At 45.3% G+C, this 20596-nt stretch overlaps 1 protein-coding gene across 6 annotated transcripts in view; it reads right to left on the bottom strand.

Moving 5' to 3' along the window:
- Positions 1-5994: 5994 nt before the first annotated feature.
- The window catches only part of TBX5 (T-box transcription factor 5), a 53039-nt gene continuing 38437 nt past the window's right edge, over positions 5995-20596 (bottom strand). For all 6 annotated transcript variants that reach the window (XM_043901732.1, XM_043901729.1, XM_043901727.1 and 3 more), the window contains exons 8-9: positions 19306-19532; positions 5995-8171 (exon numbers count right to left, since the gene is read on the bottom strand). In XM_043901732.1, coding sequence (XP_043757667.1) covers positions 7594-8171; positions 19306-19532 — 805 coding nt within the window. In that variant the 3' untranslated portion in view covers positions 5995-7593. The remainder of the gene's footprint in view (positions 8172-19305; positions 19533-20596) is intronic.

The following is a 20596-nucleotide window of genomic DNA, read 5'->3' on the forward strand; positions in this document are numbered from 1 at the left end:
TTTTGAATAAAAGAGGGAGATTTATGGTGCATTTTCGAATCTGAGTCATATCTCCCTGCCTCCCCCAGGCCAGGAGCCCTTAATCACTAACATACCCCCAGCTTGTACATTCGGTGGGCACAGAATTGCTTCCTTCTGGTCCTGTCCCAGTTAAAGATGTGATGGGGATCGTGCTACTTCATCTGACAGTCAGTAAATGAATTGCCAATTCATTCTGAACGGAGATGGGGGCTGGTTTTTTCCTCGGGAAGCAAAAAAGAAAAGTGAGGTCTTTTCATACGTATCTTTGATCAGTTGGGACTTGACAAATTATTTTCCTAGGAATTTCTCTATCCTTAATGCCACAGGGGGAAAAAAATGGATTTACTCAAAAAGAATAGCTTTTATGTTTCAGAAATTAGAGCAATGTAAAAGCTTTTCTTAGGTTCCTTTATATATCTCTCTCTGCCTCTCTTTCTCTCTCTCCCCTTCTTTTTCTGCGAATGTATTTTTTTTTCCCCCAGGAAAAGAAGGCAGATACCAGATAGATTTGGGAAATGCCACTGGCAATAGCGAAGCTTTTGGCTAGTTATTTCAATTGCATAAAAGTAACAGAAATGAGGCTGACTCTCTGAATACAATTGGTATTAAGAAAGCAAAGTCAAATCTTCTGCCCCCAGTTTCCCTTCTGGTACCTGTTTTTTGCTTTTTTTTTCTCCTCTGGACTTCTGTTTTAGGGACAAACTTCAACCTTAAGAATACCTGAATTGCGTTTCAATTATCACATGCTCATGGTTTAGACATTCACTTACCTGACAGCAGAAGGCTATTTCTATATCAAGGTTTTTATCCACTATGGTACAATCTTAAAAAAAAAGAAAGTGTTGAAAATATCAGTGGTACAGGGCTGCCATGAACAGTTGGGCAGGCTGTGTACTGCACAACTTCAAGTGGGCCCCATTTGGCCAGACTATCAATGTGAATGACCTGCTATGAGACGATGCTCTGCTCAGTCTTTATAAGTGGGGGTGGCAGCTTTGAAAAGGAATTCACATAACCAAAGGGAAGACTGGAGAGTTGTAATTATAATAAAGGGACAATCTGGCGGATGTATGTGGAAGGAACTAAAAAAGAGTTTTGTGAGGGACTAAATTGAATGTGCACTAGTAGTTTTGGTCTGTTTATTTCTCCACTCAAGATTCTCTATTGAAAAGAGAAAGAAAGAGATGCAATAAGCCTTTTTTTGGGTCGCGTGCTCCCCACCTCTTGTCTAAGAAGAGGAAAGCTCTAGATTAACAGTGTTACTCTCCTAGTGCAGGTTCCCTCCAAGAAGACCCTACAACAAGGATTTGGGTGCAGTGGTCTACGTGAGTGGAGGGAGACTCGAGATAAGGAAGGGCAAGAAACCAGTGAAGGGTGTGGTAACAAGCAGGTCGAGCTTCCCGGGTGGTACAGTGATAAAGAATTCACCTGCTAGTGCAAGAGAGGCAGGAGACCTGGGCTTAATCCCTGGGTCGGGAAGATCTCCTGCAGAAGGAAACGGCAACCCATTCCAGTATTCTTGCCTGGAAAATCCCATGGGCAGAAGAGCCTCGTGGGCCACAGTCCATGGGGTCACAAAGAGTCAGACACGGCTGAGCGGCTAAACAACAGCAAGCAGGTCACCTCTGTGAGCAAGTGGGACTCAGTCCCCCGAGGGATCCCGTGAGAGACTGTAAAACAAACTCAAAGTGGTCCCATCAAAGGGACAGAAAGCTGAGCTATTTACAGGGCAGTCCTCTTGTCCCTCATTACTTGATTCCCTGACCAAGCACGTGCCTAAGGCTAGAGAAAGACGTCAAAGGCAGAGAGACTGAGATGCAGGAAGCTAGACCATCCATCCAGTCTGCAAGTGACCCAGAGGATGGGCCCAGGAGGCAGGGCTGGGCACTGACCCAGCCACTGCTGTGCCCACCAAGACGACACACAATGCAAATGATATAAACGCTCCCAAAGATTCAAGGTGCAATCTCCAAAAGAAAGAAGAACGGATGCAGGGAGGTCACAAAATACCAAATACCCATCACACAAGGAATCTAAGACGAATGCAATTTATCTGGGTGTTGGCCCCATCCCTGCCATTAAGTAGCCTCTTGGCCTTGGGCAAGTCACTGCCTCCACCCTGGAGATACCAGACCTTGGTTTCCTCTTCTCTAAAGATCAGTAGAGTATGAACATCTGATATTTCCAGGACCTAAACCTCAGGATTAGAAATGGGGCTTTCCTGGAAAAGAATCTGAAAGAACAAATATACATAAACTGAATCATGTTGCTATATACCTGAAACCAGCACAACATTGTAAATCAAATTCAATTAAAAATAAATAGATAAGGGACTTCTTTAGTGGTTTAGTTTGTGTGCTTATGTGTATGTGTATGTGTGTGTGCACATGTGTGTATGTATGTATGTGTGTGCTTGTGTATATGTGTTTTTGTCTTATGTGCATGTGCTTGTGTCTCTGTATATGTGTATATTGTGTGTGCATGTGTGTGTATACATGTATACTTGTGCTTGTGTCTGTCTGTATATGTGTGTACACGTGTGTGTGCTTGTGTCTCTGTGTGTATGTGCTTGTGTGTATTTGTTAACAAGAGAACAGTTCTCTCGGGACAATAGTTTGAGCCAATAAGAGCACCAAGCCTCCAAAAATCAATCCCAAAAAACGGAGCCAGAGAAATATCCAGATGCCTCCTTGTTTCTGCCGAGGAGAACATTCCACACTCAGCAGGCGGCCGCCTCGGACTGGTACCCAGCTCTGCCATCATCTACTGTCACCCCTTATAGAATCTCCGTCTCTTTATCCTCGAATCAGACACTGGTGCCTCACCTTCCTCATAAATTCCATCTGGTCAATGACCAAAAAATAAATGTGATTTTGTTTCACTAATTCTACTCCTAATTATAAAGAGAATTCATCTTCATCTCAAAAAATAGAAAATATCCAAATACACAGAGAAACTTTAAACACTCACAATTCTCATCAGTACCCACAGTTCTCACCACTGTTATTGCATTCTATGTCCTGGTTTTACTCCTCTGAGCATGAATGAATGCAGATGTATTTAATAAAATTGAGATGCTGGTAGGCATGCTACTTGTGACCCACTCTTTCACTCACAATGGATCTTGAGCCTCTCCTTCAAATTGTCTTCATAGATGTATTTCTTAATGGCAAACTGGTATTGCACTGTCTGCTTGGACATTAATTTATTTACCCCAACTCCAGTTGTCTCCAGTTTTGTATGATTAAAAAAATCATAATGAACATCCCAGAAAACAAATATTTGAGCACACCCAGATTATGACCTTAGGACCAATTCCTTAAAGCAGAGTTGTCCAGTTAAATGATTAGTACATTTTTAAGGCTTTTGATCTGTTTTGCTAAACTCTCCTCCCAAATGGTTTATCTATCTTCATTCCAGCCAGGAGTTTATGAAATTTCTTATTTTCTCATTAGCAACATTATTATTATTATTATTATTTGGCCATGGCAGGTGATTTGTGGGATCTTAGTTCCCTGACCAGGGGTTGAACACAGCCCCTCAGCAGTGAAAGCTCCATGTCCTAACTGCTGGACCATCAGGGAATTTCCTGTATTGTTATAATTATTATTAAAATATGCATTTGCTAAGTCAATGAATAAAAAGTTACATGTAACTTGCATTTCATGCGTCAAAGTCTTTCTTTATTAAGCATGTACTGAGATAGGGACTTAATGGACATGTCCAGAGATAATTATCACAAACCTCACAACAGTCCTTTGAAGCAGGTAAAAGAGGTCCTTTTCGTGACCGAGGAAGCCAAGGCTTGGACAGACTTAGGTTCCAAGCTGAGCTCTGCCACCCACACCAGCTGTGTGCTGTTGTGAGTGTTCCCAACCTCTCCGGGCTCATACTAGTGGTAATACTAATGGTCTCTGATGGCTCTGGTGCTCCTCTGCCTCATAATTTTAAGTCCCACATTTGAGCGCTCGTGTCAGACAAGGAAGCCAGAAGGATGCTGTAATGTTCCTCTCCCAAGCACAAAGAAGCCCACCAGCTCATGAAACCTGTCTGTCGTCTGCAGTTGTGGTGAGAAACTGGAAAAGACCTTAACACCATCAGTAGGTCCTCAACAGGTAAGAGTATCTATCACACAGGCTGGGACTCCAACACATGCTTGTTAAACAAATGAATAAATGTAGACTCGGTGATTACTATCCATTCATGAACATGTAGCTCATTCCTCTATCCCCATTTCTGCCTCAGGACCTTTGCACAAGCTGTTCCCACTGCCTGAAGGGTTTCCTTCCCAGCTTTTCACTTGGCTAATTCAACTTGGCTAATTCAGGGCTCAAAAACCAGGTTAGGACTCCATGTTTTATTTCTTTATGATATTATGCACACTGCTTTCATAGTTTTCCCTGCCTTTGTAATTACTAATTAAGAAGACAATTACCTAAGGGCTGTTTCTCTTAGTAAACCATAAACTCCAGGATGACACAACCTCTATCACCTTGTTCATCGCCATGTCCTCAGTACTTATCCCTTGTCCAGTCCAGAGCAAGCATCCAATAAAGATACTACAGAAATATAATAATTTGTGTTGTGTCTTTTTTAATTTTTAAAGATTTTTCTTGATGTGGACCATTTTAAAAGTCTTTATTGAATTTGTTACAGTACTGCTTCTGCTTTATGCTTTGGTTTTTTGGCCATGAGGCATGTGGGATCTTAGTGCCTCTACGAAGGATCAAGCCCACATCCCCTGCCTTGGAAGGCAAAGTCTTAACCCCTGGACCACAAGGGACGTCCCCAGTGTTGTGTCTTGACATCTAAACAATGATAAGACTACATGAATCTTTGGATATGACATCCTTAAACCTACCAATTTAGTATAAAGATCCTTTATTACCACTCTTTGGAACCCGAAGAAGTCAGTTGGCTTCTGTTATGGAAGGACAGTGTCCCTTTTTTGATTTATGAAGCTTGGACATATTTTTAATGATTCTCCAAAGAAGCAACTGTTTGAGTGCTGGAGATAGGAGCATTAACTCAGTATTCTTGTGATACCCTTGAGAAGGACTAAGACTGCTTATCTTGTGTAGTTGGTTAATTAGTTGGGAAGGTAAGTTTTTCAAGCCCCCTTTATTAACTCATGAGAGTAAATATCTACTTAGAGTACAGTCAGAACTTCTCCAGTGAAACTTAACTCATTCATTCTCTGTGGGGACAGGAAGGCCATTGACCTAGTTTCTCCATCATACTTGAAAGAAGCTGAATTGTCATCTCTTTATAATTAATTCACACTTCTTGGGAGTTCTCTGCTAGGAAAGGTCCAGGGAGACCCGATTAAATGAATAATTTGGAATCAACAAGCCAGTTGTTCCTGTTTTAAGGCAATGTGACATATTTGATGGTTCTAGATCATTTAAAAGGTATGGGCACCAAAATTATAAAAATAGAAAAAAAATGGCGGCACTAATCTCGTTACTGGTTTGCTGCTCTGTTTTGCCCTATAAGTGTCAGGACAAACTCATACATCCTAAATTTATGGGCTTTGAGTAAATATCCACAGAAAGTTCAGAAAGTTACCTGTATTGGGGACCTCCAAAACTATTCATTGCAGTAAATTAACTCAAAGAAATCTTTCAGAAAATTAAGTATTAAGTATTAGGTATGGCCAATATCTCTTTTTTTTTTTTTTTGGTTAGTTGGGATTCCTGATTTTTCTTTTCCAGTGCTGACTCAAATTCAATTAAAACAAATATCTCCATTCCAGAAGTCTAAGTCAGTGGATAAACACATTCAGCTCCATCACACTTGAATACAGGATTCCAAACACCCCTGAGAACAGCTGGAGAAAGCAGATGGGGCGAAAAATTCACCTGCCAGACAACTTCTCCTTCTGTTTCCTCCACTGAATTTCCTCTCAATTCAGTCCATTGAAAGAACACAGGGGGAAAAAAAATGGGTGTTCAAGTCCCTTGTACTTTTTAAAGCACATGGTATTTATTAGGCATTAACTGGCACACAAATATACGAAATGAGTACTTAATTCTCACCCCACCCCGCCCTTAGCAACATAAAAAGACATAATCGCAGAAAGACACTCACATGACAAACAGACTCACACACTCTTACGTACTTGAACATACGCAGTCTCACATATTACCCTGTTCTCTTTATTAGGGTCAGTTTTAAAAAAAAAAACAATAACTTTTTTTAATCATGAAAGCAAAGCACATTTGAAAGGGAAGAAAAAATGCAAACTTGGTTTTGAGTATCAATAAAATTAAAAGCTTTTGGCCAGCTCCCATGCTGGATTCCATTTCAGGCTATTACTTAATTAGAACTCCTCTTTATAAATAAATAGTACCAGTAAAATATTACATCTGAAGAACCCTGCAATAATGTTTTACTTACACACTTTTTTTTAATAACCATTTTCTGCTTTCAGTAACCACAGTTTAGGGTCTGCATTTGGTGCTGGTGTGATGCCTTTGGAGAATGCTCCTCGGTGAGTTAAGTCTGGCTGCTTCTTTAGGGATGGTGGTGTTGGTTTTGCATCCAGTTTGGGTCATCGGTGGCGGTGATGGAGGTTTGGAAGCTGGGGGCTGGCTTTTTTTTTTTTTTGGTTATCAGGACGAATATTTATTTTGGCTTTTTCACAACGCTTGTCAGCACAGAGCTTGAGCCTTGCTTATCACAGTTCTGCCCGCACGTAAACCGGGGCTTTTTAAGTTTTTCAAAGCGAGATTTCCGGTTGGGAAGGTATAGGCCACGTTTCAGTGGGCGGGAAGCCGGGGAGACGGGAGGGCCGAGCGAGATAGGACGCCAGATGGAGTCCGGCGTTATCCTGACCCCACTGGTGGGTAGGAGGTGAACCTGGGCTCCATGAGGATGGGGAAGGGAGGCCAAGATCGGAGAGAAGCTGGGAGGCAGGAAGCTTGACAGAAACATCCCTGGCAGAGGTAGGTAATTTCTTAGTCAAGAGGGAGGGTGGCCAATTTAGGTTTGGGGGGTTGGAGGAGTATTTGAGGGGAACCCCACAAGTACACATCTTGAAACATACTTGTCTCAGACCTCCCCCAGAATAAGGGACTGGGTCCCATTAAGAAAATTGAAAGAAAAAATATATTATTATTTATTATATAACAACGTCAACATTAACACCAAGACAGGGAAGGACTCCAACTACGCATGAGGATCAAACACTCCAGGAGGCAGGACTTTCTGGAGACCAAAAGAAGAAATCAGAGAGGGCGTCCTAGAGGTGGTGTGATTGTGGCCGGTCGAGGAAGGCAGTGGTCGTGGAGGAGTGCGGGGTGGGAGGTGGGGCGGCGGGGACTCATCTCTTCTTGTTGTTTTTTAGTTTTGAGACAAAACAAAGTCACATTTTTTGAATTGTGGTTTCAAGCGACTGATTACATCAGTGTCGGGGGGGAGGGTGTGGGGGCAGGGGCAGTTCTCAAGTGCAGACGTGAACGCGCGGTGAAATGAGACATTCCGTCCGTGGGGTTCTCCCTGTGGCCGTCTCTCTCTCCCTCCCTCTCTCCCCTCCCTCTGGAAAACGGCAGCAGAGGAGCAGGCCTGGCCTTAGCTGTTGTCATTCCACTCTGGAACCATGCCGACTCCGTGCACGGCCGAGTGATACTGATGCGGGGACAGGGTCCTTGGTACACCGTGAGCGTACAGAAACTCCGACGCCTGGAGGCTGCCCGGGGACTGGAGGCCAGTCTGAGGCCCGCACTGCCTGACCACAGGCTGGTGGGCCACGGAGGTCTGGTGTTGGAACATTCCCTCTCCAAGCTGCGGGGAGCCGTGGTTGGCCATGCCGGCCAGCCGGGGGACCAGGGGCCCCGAGGTGAAGTGGGCGGAGAAGTGCTGATAGGGCAGCCTGTCCATGGGCTGAACGGCGGTGACCGTGCAGCTGCTATACGAGGACATGCTGGGCCAGGCGTTGCAGCTAATGTCCTCCAGGCTGGGCACGGGCTCGCTGGGGGGCGCGGAGCTGGCGTACATGCAGGCCTGCCGCTGGGCTGACTCTGTCCGGTAGGAGGCACCCAGGCCCTGCTGCTGGGGGTAGCCGGAGCGGTAGAAGGGGTCCTCCTCGCTAGGCGATGTCTCCATGTAGGGCTTCTTATAGGGATGGTCTGTGCTGGAACATTCTTCATCTGCGGGAAGACAGGAGGACAGACACCCATGAGGCCAGGGACCAGCCACCCCACAGCTCAAGGCTGAGATAGCCATTTGGCCCCAGGATGGAAGGATTAAGTCTGAAAGATGGTTAGCTCCAACCTCCGTTCCAATCATAAAGGGGGTGGCCTGTCACGGCTAACACTTTGGGCCACAGAGCCCTAAGCAAACAGCTTGACCTTTCCGAGCCCAGTTTCTTTTTTAAAAAATCAATTTTAGTGTATTCCCTCAGTAGAACATTAACGCAATTGTTAGAGAAGATGCTTTGTATAAATTCTAGAAGGTGGGGAAATTGAGCTCAGCTTCTTCACCTGTAAAATGGAAAGAGTCATAATGGCACTTTCTAGAAAGGGAAGCACTAAATGAAATGGGAAAATATAGGTTAAGAACTTAGTCCAGAGCTTGGTACAAGGAAACGCTCAATAAATGACAATTATTATTATTCTCTTCCCTCCTCCCCAGCATGTAAATTTTATGAAGGCAACACATGGTCTGGAAAAGCCATCACTATCTTTCCAGAATTGGGGACATATACCTGGTAACAACAATAACAACAGCATCAACCATAGCAATAAAAACACATACAGTGCTTACTGCCTGTCACTGTTCTGAGTACTCTCCATGAGGTCACCCATTTAATCTCAACAAACTCACGAGGCGGGTTCTCTTAGTATCCTCATCTTACAGATGAGACGAAGGAGACACACAGAGGCCGAGATAGTATGGGAAGCCCAGAAAGGAGGGGTATGTGTGTATGTACGGCCGATTCATCCCGCTGTACGGTAGAAACTAACACGACATCATAAAGTAACTAGAAGGAGAAGGGGACGACAGAAGATGAGATGGTCGGATGGCATCACCGACTCAATGCACATGAACCTGCGCAAACTCCGGGAGATAGCAAAGGACAGGGGAGCCTGGCGTGCTGCAGTCCACGGAGTCGCCAAGAGTCAGACATGACTGAGAGACTCAACAATGACAACGACAAAAGAAACTTGCCCGTGGTCCTCTGTGGCTGATAAACAGTGCAGCTGGGATTAGAATCCGAGGAATCGCGTGATAAAATCCCTGCTCTTCAATCCATGCTAGACCGTAAGACATGCAGCAAATACTTCTGCAACGGATGGAACAGTGCGTGGACAGATGGATACATGGATGGAAATGGAAATGAATCCCCAAATCCCTTCCTGACATCTCATGTGAACAAGGACCCAGTGAGGATCTGTGGAGTTGGTACCAATTAGTATGTCACCATTTCCTCACTGAGCAAGTCACTTCCTTCCTGTGGGCACTAATTAATCCCTAATACAGAGCAATGGAGAGAGAGTTCTGTGCTGAAAGAGGGTCTTCCTTACCCACTTTGGGGTCACTGACCCCTTTGGGTTCTAACAAAAGTGCTGGTCTCTCTTCTAGGAAAAAACACAACATTTTGAGAACTGTAGGTATAGACAAAAGCGATGCGGACAACTTCAAGGGGCCCAAAGACCCCCTAAAATGCAGACCTCAGTTAAGAAACCTAGACATGCCTGACTCTGGCCCTTTTACTTAATATTGGTGGGACACTAGCAAGGTATCTGCCATCTCTGGGACTCCTTTTTATCACCTTTGAATCAGAGTCAGCAATACTTACCTCACTGGGCAGCTCAGGCGTAATAATATCGAGCATGGAAATCTCCTGCATCTATCACCCAGGGCAGCTCGTGTTGCCAGGGTAACACCACCTGTGTCCCAGCAGACCTCATCCATAATAACACACCTCCAGGTGTTTCCTTCAGGGGAAGCAGTCCTAGGGAGTTTCTACCCAGGCGTAAACCTCACACGGATTCATTCCTTGGCTGGGATTTTACTCCCCAAGCTGGAGATTTTTCTTTCCTCACTTCCGATCTCTTTCTAATGAACAACACTAAGAAATACGCCGATAATAATTGAGAACTAGACTTAGAAAACAGAGTCTTTTCCCAGCTGTGCTGTCAAATGGTGGTATGGTGTGGGTAAACCACTCTATCTTTCGTGCCTAAACTTCTTTATAATAAAAGGACATACAGGTCTCTTTAAAAAAAAAAAAGTCTATATTAAAAAAGGAACTATGCCATGTTTGGGGTGTGAAGAAAAATGAAACCCTGGGACACTCCCACATCTGTGACCACAGTGATGGTTGATGGCAGGACACAGGACCAAATAAGGAAGGAAATAAGAGCTAGAATTTATTGAGTACCTACTAAGGGGCCTAACTCTAATCTCACCATTATTCCTCAAGGCGGCTATTCTCATTCTCATCTCTTAGAGGCAGAAACTGAAGCTCAGAGGAGTGACCTACTCAAGGCCATTACAGCTGGGAAGGAGTGGAGGCTGGGATCGAAGACATGACTAATTCACCTTGCCTCCAGCTCTCTGGATTTCTACTAGCCAATGCCACTCACTCAGCCACCCCACAAATACCGACTGAGCCCCGACCAAGCCCCTACCAGGTGCTGGTCAACTGCTATGGTCCTGCTCAGAGCACATCCTCGGCCCCTCTCCATCCTCCCCCGTCCAGGGGCAAGGGAACGAGGGCAGGACCTGTGAGAGCAGGAGGCTGACACTGTGATGAGCAGGTAGTCCTTAGAGGTAAAGCTTCAAGTCCGTCTTCTCCTCACAGTAAGTCCTACGGCTTAGCACTGTACTATAAACCAACAGCCCATGCCAAGTAGGGTGGCTTAGATGTGGGTTCCACCCAACACCTCCACTCTCATCATTCTCCAGGTGATACGCCAGGTACGTCCAAAATCTCCCCCCAAACATGTATCTTCACCTCTAGGTTGCACCCATCAATAGCAAGCACTTATTTTCAGCTAAATTCTTTCTGGGACACATCTGGGACCCATAGGATACTCAAACATTGGTCCCCAAAAATTGAAAAATGAAATCATCATTATTCCAGGTGTTATAGCTACATGATGCCAACCATCCAGATGTTTGAAGACATCCAGATGAGCAAGGGTCCATATTTTTCACTTTTCAACCTAGCATTTTGGGGCATCTTAAGGACACTGCTACACTCCACTTATTTATTTTTTTGTCCTGGCCACCTCCTCCTTCGATTCTTTCCCTCCATTCTTCCTTCCCTCCACCCCTCAGATCCATAAATCTGAATGTTTCCATTGTTGCTGGAATCATAACCTTTCGGTTTTCCATTTAACCAGGGCGTTCCCCTTTTCAATAATAGAAAGTACAGCTGCAGGGTACCCTTGGCAAGAGAAAAAAAAAAGGCAAACTAACCAGTCCCAAGTTTCTGATCCCCTTCCAGATTGGTTACAAGTAGAAAAAAAGGAAGGATAATATGAAAAAGGCCAGAGCCACATTTTGGAAAATCGTAAAATTACACATTCCAAGGCTTAATACTCCAAAGATCTGATGCAGAGTCCTAAGAAAACCTTGATGCTGGATTATTGATGGAAACAGGACTTAAGCATCTCCAGCTTCTCTTGGTCCTCATCACACTGTAAAGAAACTCCAAAGCCAGGATCAAAACTTCATGCTGGTCATGGTAAGTGCTTGGGATGTAATCTCTGTGTTTATTTTCGTGATGGTTTGGTTTCTATCTTTTTATTGGGAGCCTGATAACTGATCAACAGCAAACACATCTGTCCCAGCTGAGTCCTGCTTATCTTCCACAGTTGGGGGAATGGGCTTCAGTCAAAGGTCAAGTCCTTGATGAGATGAGTCCACAGCTCGATTTTAGAAAGCTGCATACGGGTGGTCAATTATACTTCAAATGTCCAAAACCCAGCTGAGTTCCTTGGATAACAGTAAAGCTCTTCCTGATTCTGACCACCAATCACCACGCCACACTGTAAAAAACCCTAGTGTCTGGTGTGTTTCCGGATGTTGTTGATTCTGGATAAAATGGCTTTAATGATGAATCCAGGATATAGATTTTAGGGCACTGAGTTACATCTCTTGACTCACTGGCTACATGACCTTGGGCAAACCCCTATACCATTCCAATCTCAATTCTTGTTTGTATTATACATGGGGTGCTAATGTTCTAAGTCACTTCAGTCGTGTCCAACTCTTTGAGACCTCATGGACTGTAGCCCACCAGGCTCTTTTGTCCGTGGGATTCTCTAGGCAAGAATACTGGAGTGGGTTGCTATTCCCTTCTCTAAGGGATCTTCCCAACCCAGGGATCAAACCTGAGTCTCCTGTGGCTCCTGCATCAAAGGCAGATTCTTTACCACTGAGTGGTGGAGGAAACCCATTATACATGGGGATGATACATAAATTTCATGTGAAAGAATTGAGATAATAATAAAGCAGTCTAGTTTCTATTTTCCTTGTACTTAAGCTAAGTATTCAAATCTTATCTGCCCAAGTAATACAATTCTACTCTCTTTCCCCTCTCGGAAGACTGGATAGATGGCTCTGTGAAGGTTGTCCAATACTGGAAGGTACTTGGGTGAACTCCAGAGCTAGGAAACTCACAGAGCTAATTTCAAATCTCTGATCCCATTGAGCAAACATTGTCATCACTGCCAAACGGGTCACTTCCCTTGCTGATGGAGTTCATTCAGATGAAAGATTGTGGGAGAGTCTTCACAGATAAAGACACTGGAGGCAGAGAGATAAAATGCCACTCCTTAACTGAGTGACCTTTGCCAAGTCAGAAGTAGAACTCTAATTCAGGCCTTATGACTCTGAACAGTGCTCTTTCTGATAGACGGCCCCAGCCCTTCAGCCTTCAGGAAACCCACTGTGTTCAGAGACTATGAAAAGGTTGTAACCTTGATCCTCTGGATGGATGGGTGGATGGGTTGATGGACAGATGGATGGACAGATAGATAGATGCAAGGACAGATGGATGAATAGATGGGTGGATGGAGGAATAGACAGATGGGTTGATGGATGGGTGGACAGATGAATGGATAGATGGATGGACAGATAGATACATGGAAGGACAGATGGATGAATGGATGGGTGGATGGATAAACAGATGGATGGGTGGATGGATGAATAGATGGATGGGTGGATGGATGGATGGACAGATGAATGGATAGATGGATGGACAGATAGATATATGAAAGGACAGATGGATGAATGGATGGGTGGGTGGAGGAATAGATGGATGGATGGACAGACAGATGGATAGATGTTTGGATGAATGGGTGGACTGGTGTGTATGAGTTTGTCCACACGTTGTTAGCTCTTAACCTTAAAGTACAAAGAACTTGGATGGTACTGTGGGAAGATTGGGAATCAAAAGACTTCAGTTCGAATCTCAGTGAGCCACTATCCAAAACCATGGGATGTACTGACTTGCTTGCTATCAGTCTCCCCCAGTGAGAATACAAGCTTCCTGGGAATACAGACCTTTGCCATCTCTCCCCCCTTATCTTCAGCATACAGCACACTGCCCAGTACAAAGTAAGTGTGCCGTTAATATTTACTTGATGACTGCAGCCTGGATCGGCCACTCACCAGCCACATAACCTTGGGAATCTACCCCAAGCTCTTATGCCTCTATTTGCCTCCTATTTGCCAAGGGGGTGGAAGGCATCTCCTGTGACTCAAAGACTACAGGGAGACTCCAGTGAAGGAAAGGGTATGGGAACGCTCTAAAAACCAAGGAGGCTGAGGAAATGCAAAGCCCTTTACGGTACCCAGTTCCTCTCCCCTTTCCCTCTCAGTATCCAGTGCAGTAACTGGCTTTGCTAAAACCTTTATTTGGGTCGCCTCTGGTTTCCAGTGATTGGGGAGGGCTGTCAGGGTGGGAAGGAGACAGAAAGACAGACAAGTGGTCTCCCAGGCCCGGGTGGACTGGATGTGATGGAGTGGCGTTGATAAAACACTTTCCCAGCTTTTTAGCTCCTCCCATCAGGAGAGATAGTTTGGAGACAGCTGGGTCCAAACACAAGGGGCCCCCTGGCTGGCCTGGTCCTTTGACATTTCACTGGGGCTGCCTCCTGGGCCGGTTGGAAAGGAGACAGACAATGAGGGGAAGTCAGATAGTGGGGCAGGCAGGGGCCGGGGTGGGGGAGAAGCCACCCATGGAGTTATCACTTAACGGGAGTCCCAAACTGGAAGGAAACCTCGGCTGATTCCTTATCGCTTTACAATGGAGGCTGATGATGAATTGCTTTTTGTCGTCTCCAAGGCAGGCAGGCAGGACAGATGGAGCTTGGCTGGAATGTTCTCTGTCCCCAGGAGCTGTCTTTTGGAGGTGGAGGGAGGCAAGAGGGGCAGAGGTTTCTGCAAAGGTAAAATGAGCCCTGCACCCCAAGTGCACAGACCTCAGAATGAATCAGGGGGTGGAGCTGCCTGCTCGCTGGGTGACTCTGTACCAGTTACTCCATCTCTCTGAGCCTCAGGGTCCACATCTGTCAAAGAGGGGGCAATCCTTCACCTTGTTATCTGCAACCAGTCACGACGTCCTGACTCCTCGAACATCTCCAGCTCTTCTCCACACTCCTCGGTCTGAGCCATCGCCATCTCACACACCTTGGAGCCTACAATAGCCTATGAACCATCCCTGGCATCAATTCAATCCCAGCAAAGGGACTGCCTCAAAACAAAGCCAGAATCACATCCCTCATGGGTTCAAACTCCTGCAAAGGCCACCCGTCAGTGTTAAGATAAAATCTGAACCCTTCAAAGTGGCTCACAAGGGCTGGCGTTGTGCTGGTCCCTGCCTTCCTCAGCAGCCTTCTCTCCCATCACTCTTCCCTGCTCTGTGCGCAAACCGTGCTGGTCTTATGTCCACTGCCCCAGTGAGAGGGGGCTCCCCATTTTTTGAGGGTCTGCACACATGCTCTTCTCTATGCCTAGACACCCACTTGACTCCCCAGTCTCATATCTGACACCCACTCTCCACAGACCTCAACTGAAATTCTTCCCCGATGCCCTATTCTAGTCCAATTACCCACTTTGCTGTTTTTATTTTTAATAACTTTCAAAAAACATTTATTTATTTGGCTGTGTCTGATCTTAGTTCTAGCGTGGTGCCCAGACTCAGCTGCCCCGTGGCATACAGGATCTCAGTTTCCCAACCAGGTATTGAACTCACGTCCCCTGCATTGGAAGTGTGGATTCTCAACCCCTGGGCCACCAGGGAAGTCTCCCACTTTGCTTTCTGTTAGCACTTTGTGCGTCTCCTTCATAGCATTCGATCGCCACTGCCATCAAACAAGTCAATAACGAGTCACATTAATGTCTGCACTACTTGCAATGGTGTGCATTTCCCAAAGTCAGGACGGCAGTGAGCTCACTTTCAATAGAGGTCTTGTAGGTACCAGGCTCTCACATGCCTGTACCTATCTCACAGTCCCGGGTTCACCGGGATGATCTCATTTCATCTCCTAACAACCCTGCAGTGAAAGCACTATTGTCGTCCCCATTCTGCAGAAAAGCTGGCTGAGGCTCAGAAAGCTGAAGCGAGTTACCCACCATCACGCTGCTGGCAAGTATCAGCTGCTGGGAGAGACTGCAGTGGACCAGCCACTGACTCCAGCTTCCCCAGGGGCCACCTCAAGTCAATCCCAAGTTCATGCGAAGATCTCAGCAAAGTACCACGTGCAGGACAACCGCTCCCATCACCCAAAGAGGTTCATCAGCCTTGCATTCAAAGCCTTCCTCCTGTATCCTCCAGGAGTGCATTTTCAAGGATGCTGCATCGAACCTAAAACAGCACCCTGATTCTTTGTAACTACCCCCTCTTCTTCTTGGTCTGGCATCAATTTAATCAAAAGACTCTTTTTTTTTCTTTCAAAAGACTCTTTAATTCAAACCTGTGAGCTCTTCAGCAGCGAACAGGACCCAATCCCAAAAGTAGAATCTCTAGTGAATGATGAAATTTGGAGACTGCAGCTCATAAGTAAAGGTCATGAAGGCAGGAAGGGTGGTGGTTCATAGTCCAGGCAGAGTCTGCAGGCCAGGTGTGGGTTCAAACTCTGCCTTCAAGAACCATCAGTTTGGACTTCCCTGGTGGTCCAGTGGTTGAGAGTCCGACTGCCAATGCAGGGGTCATAGGTTCGATCCCTGGTCTGGGAAGATTCCACATGCTACAGGGCAACTGAGCCTGTGTGCCACAGCTACTGAGCCTGTGCTCTAGAGCCTGGGAGACGCAACTACTGAGCCTGCGCGCCCTAGAGCCCGTGCTCACAGCAAGAGAAGCCGCCGCAACGAAACCCCATGCACCGCTGCTAGAGAGTAGCCCACATGCAGCAATGAAGTCCCAATGCAACCAAAATAAATAAGTAACTAAAAATCAATAAAACATTTTGAAAAGTAGCTTTAAAAAAAAGAACCATCAGTGAAGTAAGTCAGAAAGAAAAATACCAATCGGTATATTAATGCATATATATGGAATTTAGAAAGATGGTAACAATGACCCAATATGTGAGACAGCAAAAGAGACAGATGTAAAGAACAGACTTTTGGACTCTGTGGGAGAAGGCGAGGGTGGGATGATTTGAGAGAATAGCATTGAAACATGTATATTACCATATGTGAAATAGATCACCAGTCTAAGCTCGATGCATGAGAGAGGGCACTCAAAGCCGGTGCACTGGGACAACCCTGAAGGATGGGATGGGGAGGGAGGTGGGAGGGGCATTCAGGACGGGGGACAGAAGTACACCTGTGGCTGATTCATGTCAATGTATGGCAAAAACCACTACAATATTGTAAAGTAATTAGCCTCCAATTAAAATAAATTAATTAAAAGAAAAAAAAGAACCATCAGCTCACAGTTTTCCCTTAGGTTCCCCATTTGTAAAATGGGTTTATATAACAGTGCCTACTTAATAATGTTCCTGAAAAGGTTGTGGCCTGGAACCGCATCAGGGCTCCCTGAAATATAATATGAAACAGCATCTCTACACCAGGACCTGTGAGCTACAGGACATTTTTAACCCCTGCTTGTGCCTGAAGAGGCATATTGCAGGCATCTGGGCTCCAGCCCATCCGGCAGCGGGCGTGCTGGGAGTCGGGCCAGGGGGCCTGATGGGCTGATGCTGCTCAGGCCTTCCAGATCCAAAGAGTTTGGATGGGCTTCAGGTAAGTCTGGAAAGGCCGGTCTCACCGGGTCAGCTCCCCAGCCCTAGGTTTGGACCCATGACAGCTTTTCCCTCTTTCAAAACGTGACTTTGGTAAATGTCAAATAGCCAAACTGTGTTCCTGTTCTCATGTCAAAAGAGAAGGTCCAGGCACCACTGGACTTTGAAAGGCGTCGTGCTGGCTGATGGGGCTTTGAGATCCAACAGGGAGCACTCAGAAGACAGGGCCACGGACCATCTGGAGCAAAACAGGGCTGGTTTATTAATTCAACCCAGCGCTGATTTCATAGCCTCTTCACATCAAGCCGAGGAGACAGGTCCAATCTACAGGCTCCAATCTACAGAGGTTTGTTGTGAGGTTTAGAGGCATTGACTAAGTAACTTGCCCCTAATCATAAACATGTGAAAATGTCAAAGATCGGATTTATCTCACTAGTCTGACTCTGAAAATCACAGGCGTAAGCAAGAGGTTGCACAGTCCCCTCCCCTTATGTCTGTCTTCCCGAACCTTCACCTAAATGAGCAGCCTTCTCTTTACTTCCTCCTGGGATTCACTTAGCTTCCACCCACGGGGTGCTCACCAAGCACCAACTGCTCTCAGGAACTTAGCACTATTTACAAAGTGACAAACTGACGCCCAGAGAGGCTAGGACACCTGCCTGAGGTCATCCAGGAAGTTGGTGGCAGAGCTGAGACTCAGATCTGTTTCCCTGGCCCCACTGCCCACATCCACACCTTCGATTCTGCCTTGGAAAATGTGCCACCAGAAATTTCCTGCCTTAACTTCCCCTCTGGACTCAGATAGCTTAGGAGGAAGTCATCCATTTCTCATTAGGCAAAGGAAATGATGAGATGTCTCAGACAACAGCCGAGGAGATTTAAAGAGGGGATGCACAGGAGACAAAATCTATCATGATTTTCTTTACTCCCTCTCCACCTTTTTTTTTTTTTTTTTTTGGTACTGATCTGGAAAAGAAAGAAGAGCTCAGAATCCACTTGGAAAAAACCTTGCTCAAGGACTAAAGAGCACATCAAATTCCAAGGAGGTTCCCCGGAGTGTAGGTTGTAGGCTTATAATACAACCAAGACTCTGAAAGCATACTCTCTGACTACCCCTGACAACATAAACTTGGCTTTATCCTTTTGGGGTAATATTTCCTTTTCAGCAGCTAAAAAGAATGAGGCTGTTCTAGGATCATGAAAAGACATCTACAATGTATGCTACTGTAGAGCGCAGGAAACTCTACTCAATATTATGTAACAACCTAAATAGGAAGAGAATTTGAAAAGGAATCAAAACATGTATATGTATGACTGATTCACTCTACTGTACTCCTTAAACTAACACAACATTGTTCATTAACTGTGAAAGTGAAAATCACTCAGTTGTGTCTGACTCTTTGCTACCCCAGGGACTATACAGTCCATGGAACTCTCCAGGCCAGAATACTGGAGTGGGTAGCCTTTCCCTTCTCCAGGGGATCTTCTCAAATGAGGAATTGAACCCAGGCCTCTCGCACTGCAGACGGATTCTTTACCAGCTGAGCCACCAGGGAAGCCCAAGAATACTGGGGTGGGTAGCCTATCCCTTCTCCAGGGGATCTTCCTGACCCAGGAATTGAACCCTGGTCTCCTGCATTGCAGGTGGATTCTTTACCAGCTGAGCTACCAGGGAAGCCCTTTCATTAACTATATTCCTATATAAAATAAAAAGTTAAAAAAATACAATATATTCTAAAATTTTAAGAAATACAAGTTGCAAAACAGGTACAGTATGATATCAACAATTAAAAGTAAAAGCAAAACTCTGCATTTGTGTGTGTGTGCAAGTGTAAATAAATAAATGCGTCTGGACATTTCAAATAAGCTTTCCCCAAGGAAGGGGCTAGAACTTGGCAGAGATGTGACAAAGGAATCTTTAGCTGTACCAGAATGGTTTGACTCTCTTACAGTCTCTCAGTCCCTCAGTGCACTGCTTACATTTTAAAAATACATATACATGTAGTTAGGTGGATTTCCTTTTTTCAAGGGAAAGAAGAAGAAAAGAAAGTGGCCAGGTGGGCAGGGCAGTCGCACTCACCTTTCCTCTTGGTGCAATGGTAAATTTGGCTGTGCTCCTGGGGCAGTGGGTATGGGTTCGGTGGGGGCAGGAGGTCCTGGGAGGGGCCAGACACACCATTCTCACACTGGTACTGGGACCCCAAGTTGGATGAGGCGGACAGAGCTCGAGGCTCGCTGCTGAAAGGACTGTGGTTGGAGGCCACTTTCTGTCTCACTGTGCTCCTGGGAACCACGGGATATTCTTTACTGAAAGGGAGAAGATACAAAATAACATTGATCAGTGGCATGATCGAGATCTTTTCATTGTCTGAACCACAGGGTCAAAGAATCCACTGGGGGAAAAAATCACAGAATAAGAAACAAAGGGATCTTTGATGAATGGAGAGATACAGTTATACTCAAGAGCATCCTATGTCACGGACATATACATTTAGTCACCATCTTTTCATGTCTTATACTTTAGGCAAGTAGGTTCATGAACAGTTTTATATATATGCCGAAAGGTAAATGAGCACCCCCAGTTCAGAATTCCTCCTAAAAATCAACAAACACATGTCAGTTGAAATATTTCACCCTATTCTAGATGTCTTTGAATTCCCTAATTCAAATGCTAGAGAGCTGAGAAGTCACTGAGACTTAACTTCTTGGTCTCCATCTTTAAAATGAGGCTGTGGTCTTTCCCTAACATTAGTCAAGAATGGCAGCTGACCACTTAGGGTAGTCACAGAAATATCTAGGTCACCCCAATCTGAAGAGTTTACTGCCTGTGCCTTAGAATTTCCTTTTGAGTTGCTGTACTTGTTGCCTCTGACAATACTTAACTTCTCTGTCCCTTGGTTTCCCACCTGTAAAAAATGGATAATAAACAAAATCTAGGTTCAAAGGATTGTTGAGAGAAGAAATGAGTTAATACACGTGGAAGCCTTACAGTGGCGTTTGTCATAACAAATGACAGCCATCAGCAGGACAGTCACAGTTTTGGAAACACAGTGCGGGGGAGGTGGGGGGCAGGAAGAGGGAAAGAAAGAGGACAGAGGAGATAGAGAACAGAGCATGTGATCTAAGGAGAGGCAGATCCAGAGTCAGGTCTCATCTCCACCAGTGGACCACAGCCTTTCTAAACCTCAGCTTAAGATGCCACATGGATCACAGCCTTTCTAAACCTCAGCATACAGTGCCACATGGATAGCCTCTCCCAAAGTGCTCGAAATCTGGTCCCTCATACTCTTTTTTTTATTATTATTTTTATTTACTTATTTATTGGCTGTGCCGGGTCTTCATTGCTGCGTGGGCTTTCTCTAGTCGCAGCG

Source organism: Cervus elaphus, chromosome 5 (genome assembly GCF_910594005.1).
Source record: "Cervus elaphus chromosome 5, mCerEla1.1, whole genome shotgun sequence".
In the NCBI taxonomy this organism is placed as follows: domain Eukaryota; kingdom Metazoa; phylum Chordata; class Mammalia; order Artiodactyla; family Cervidae; genus Cervus; species Cervus elaphus.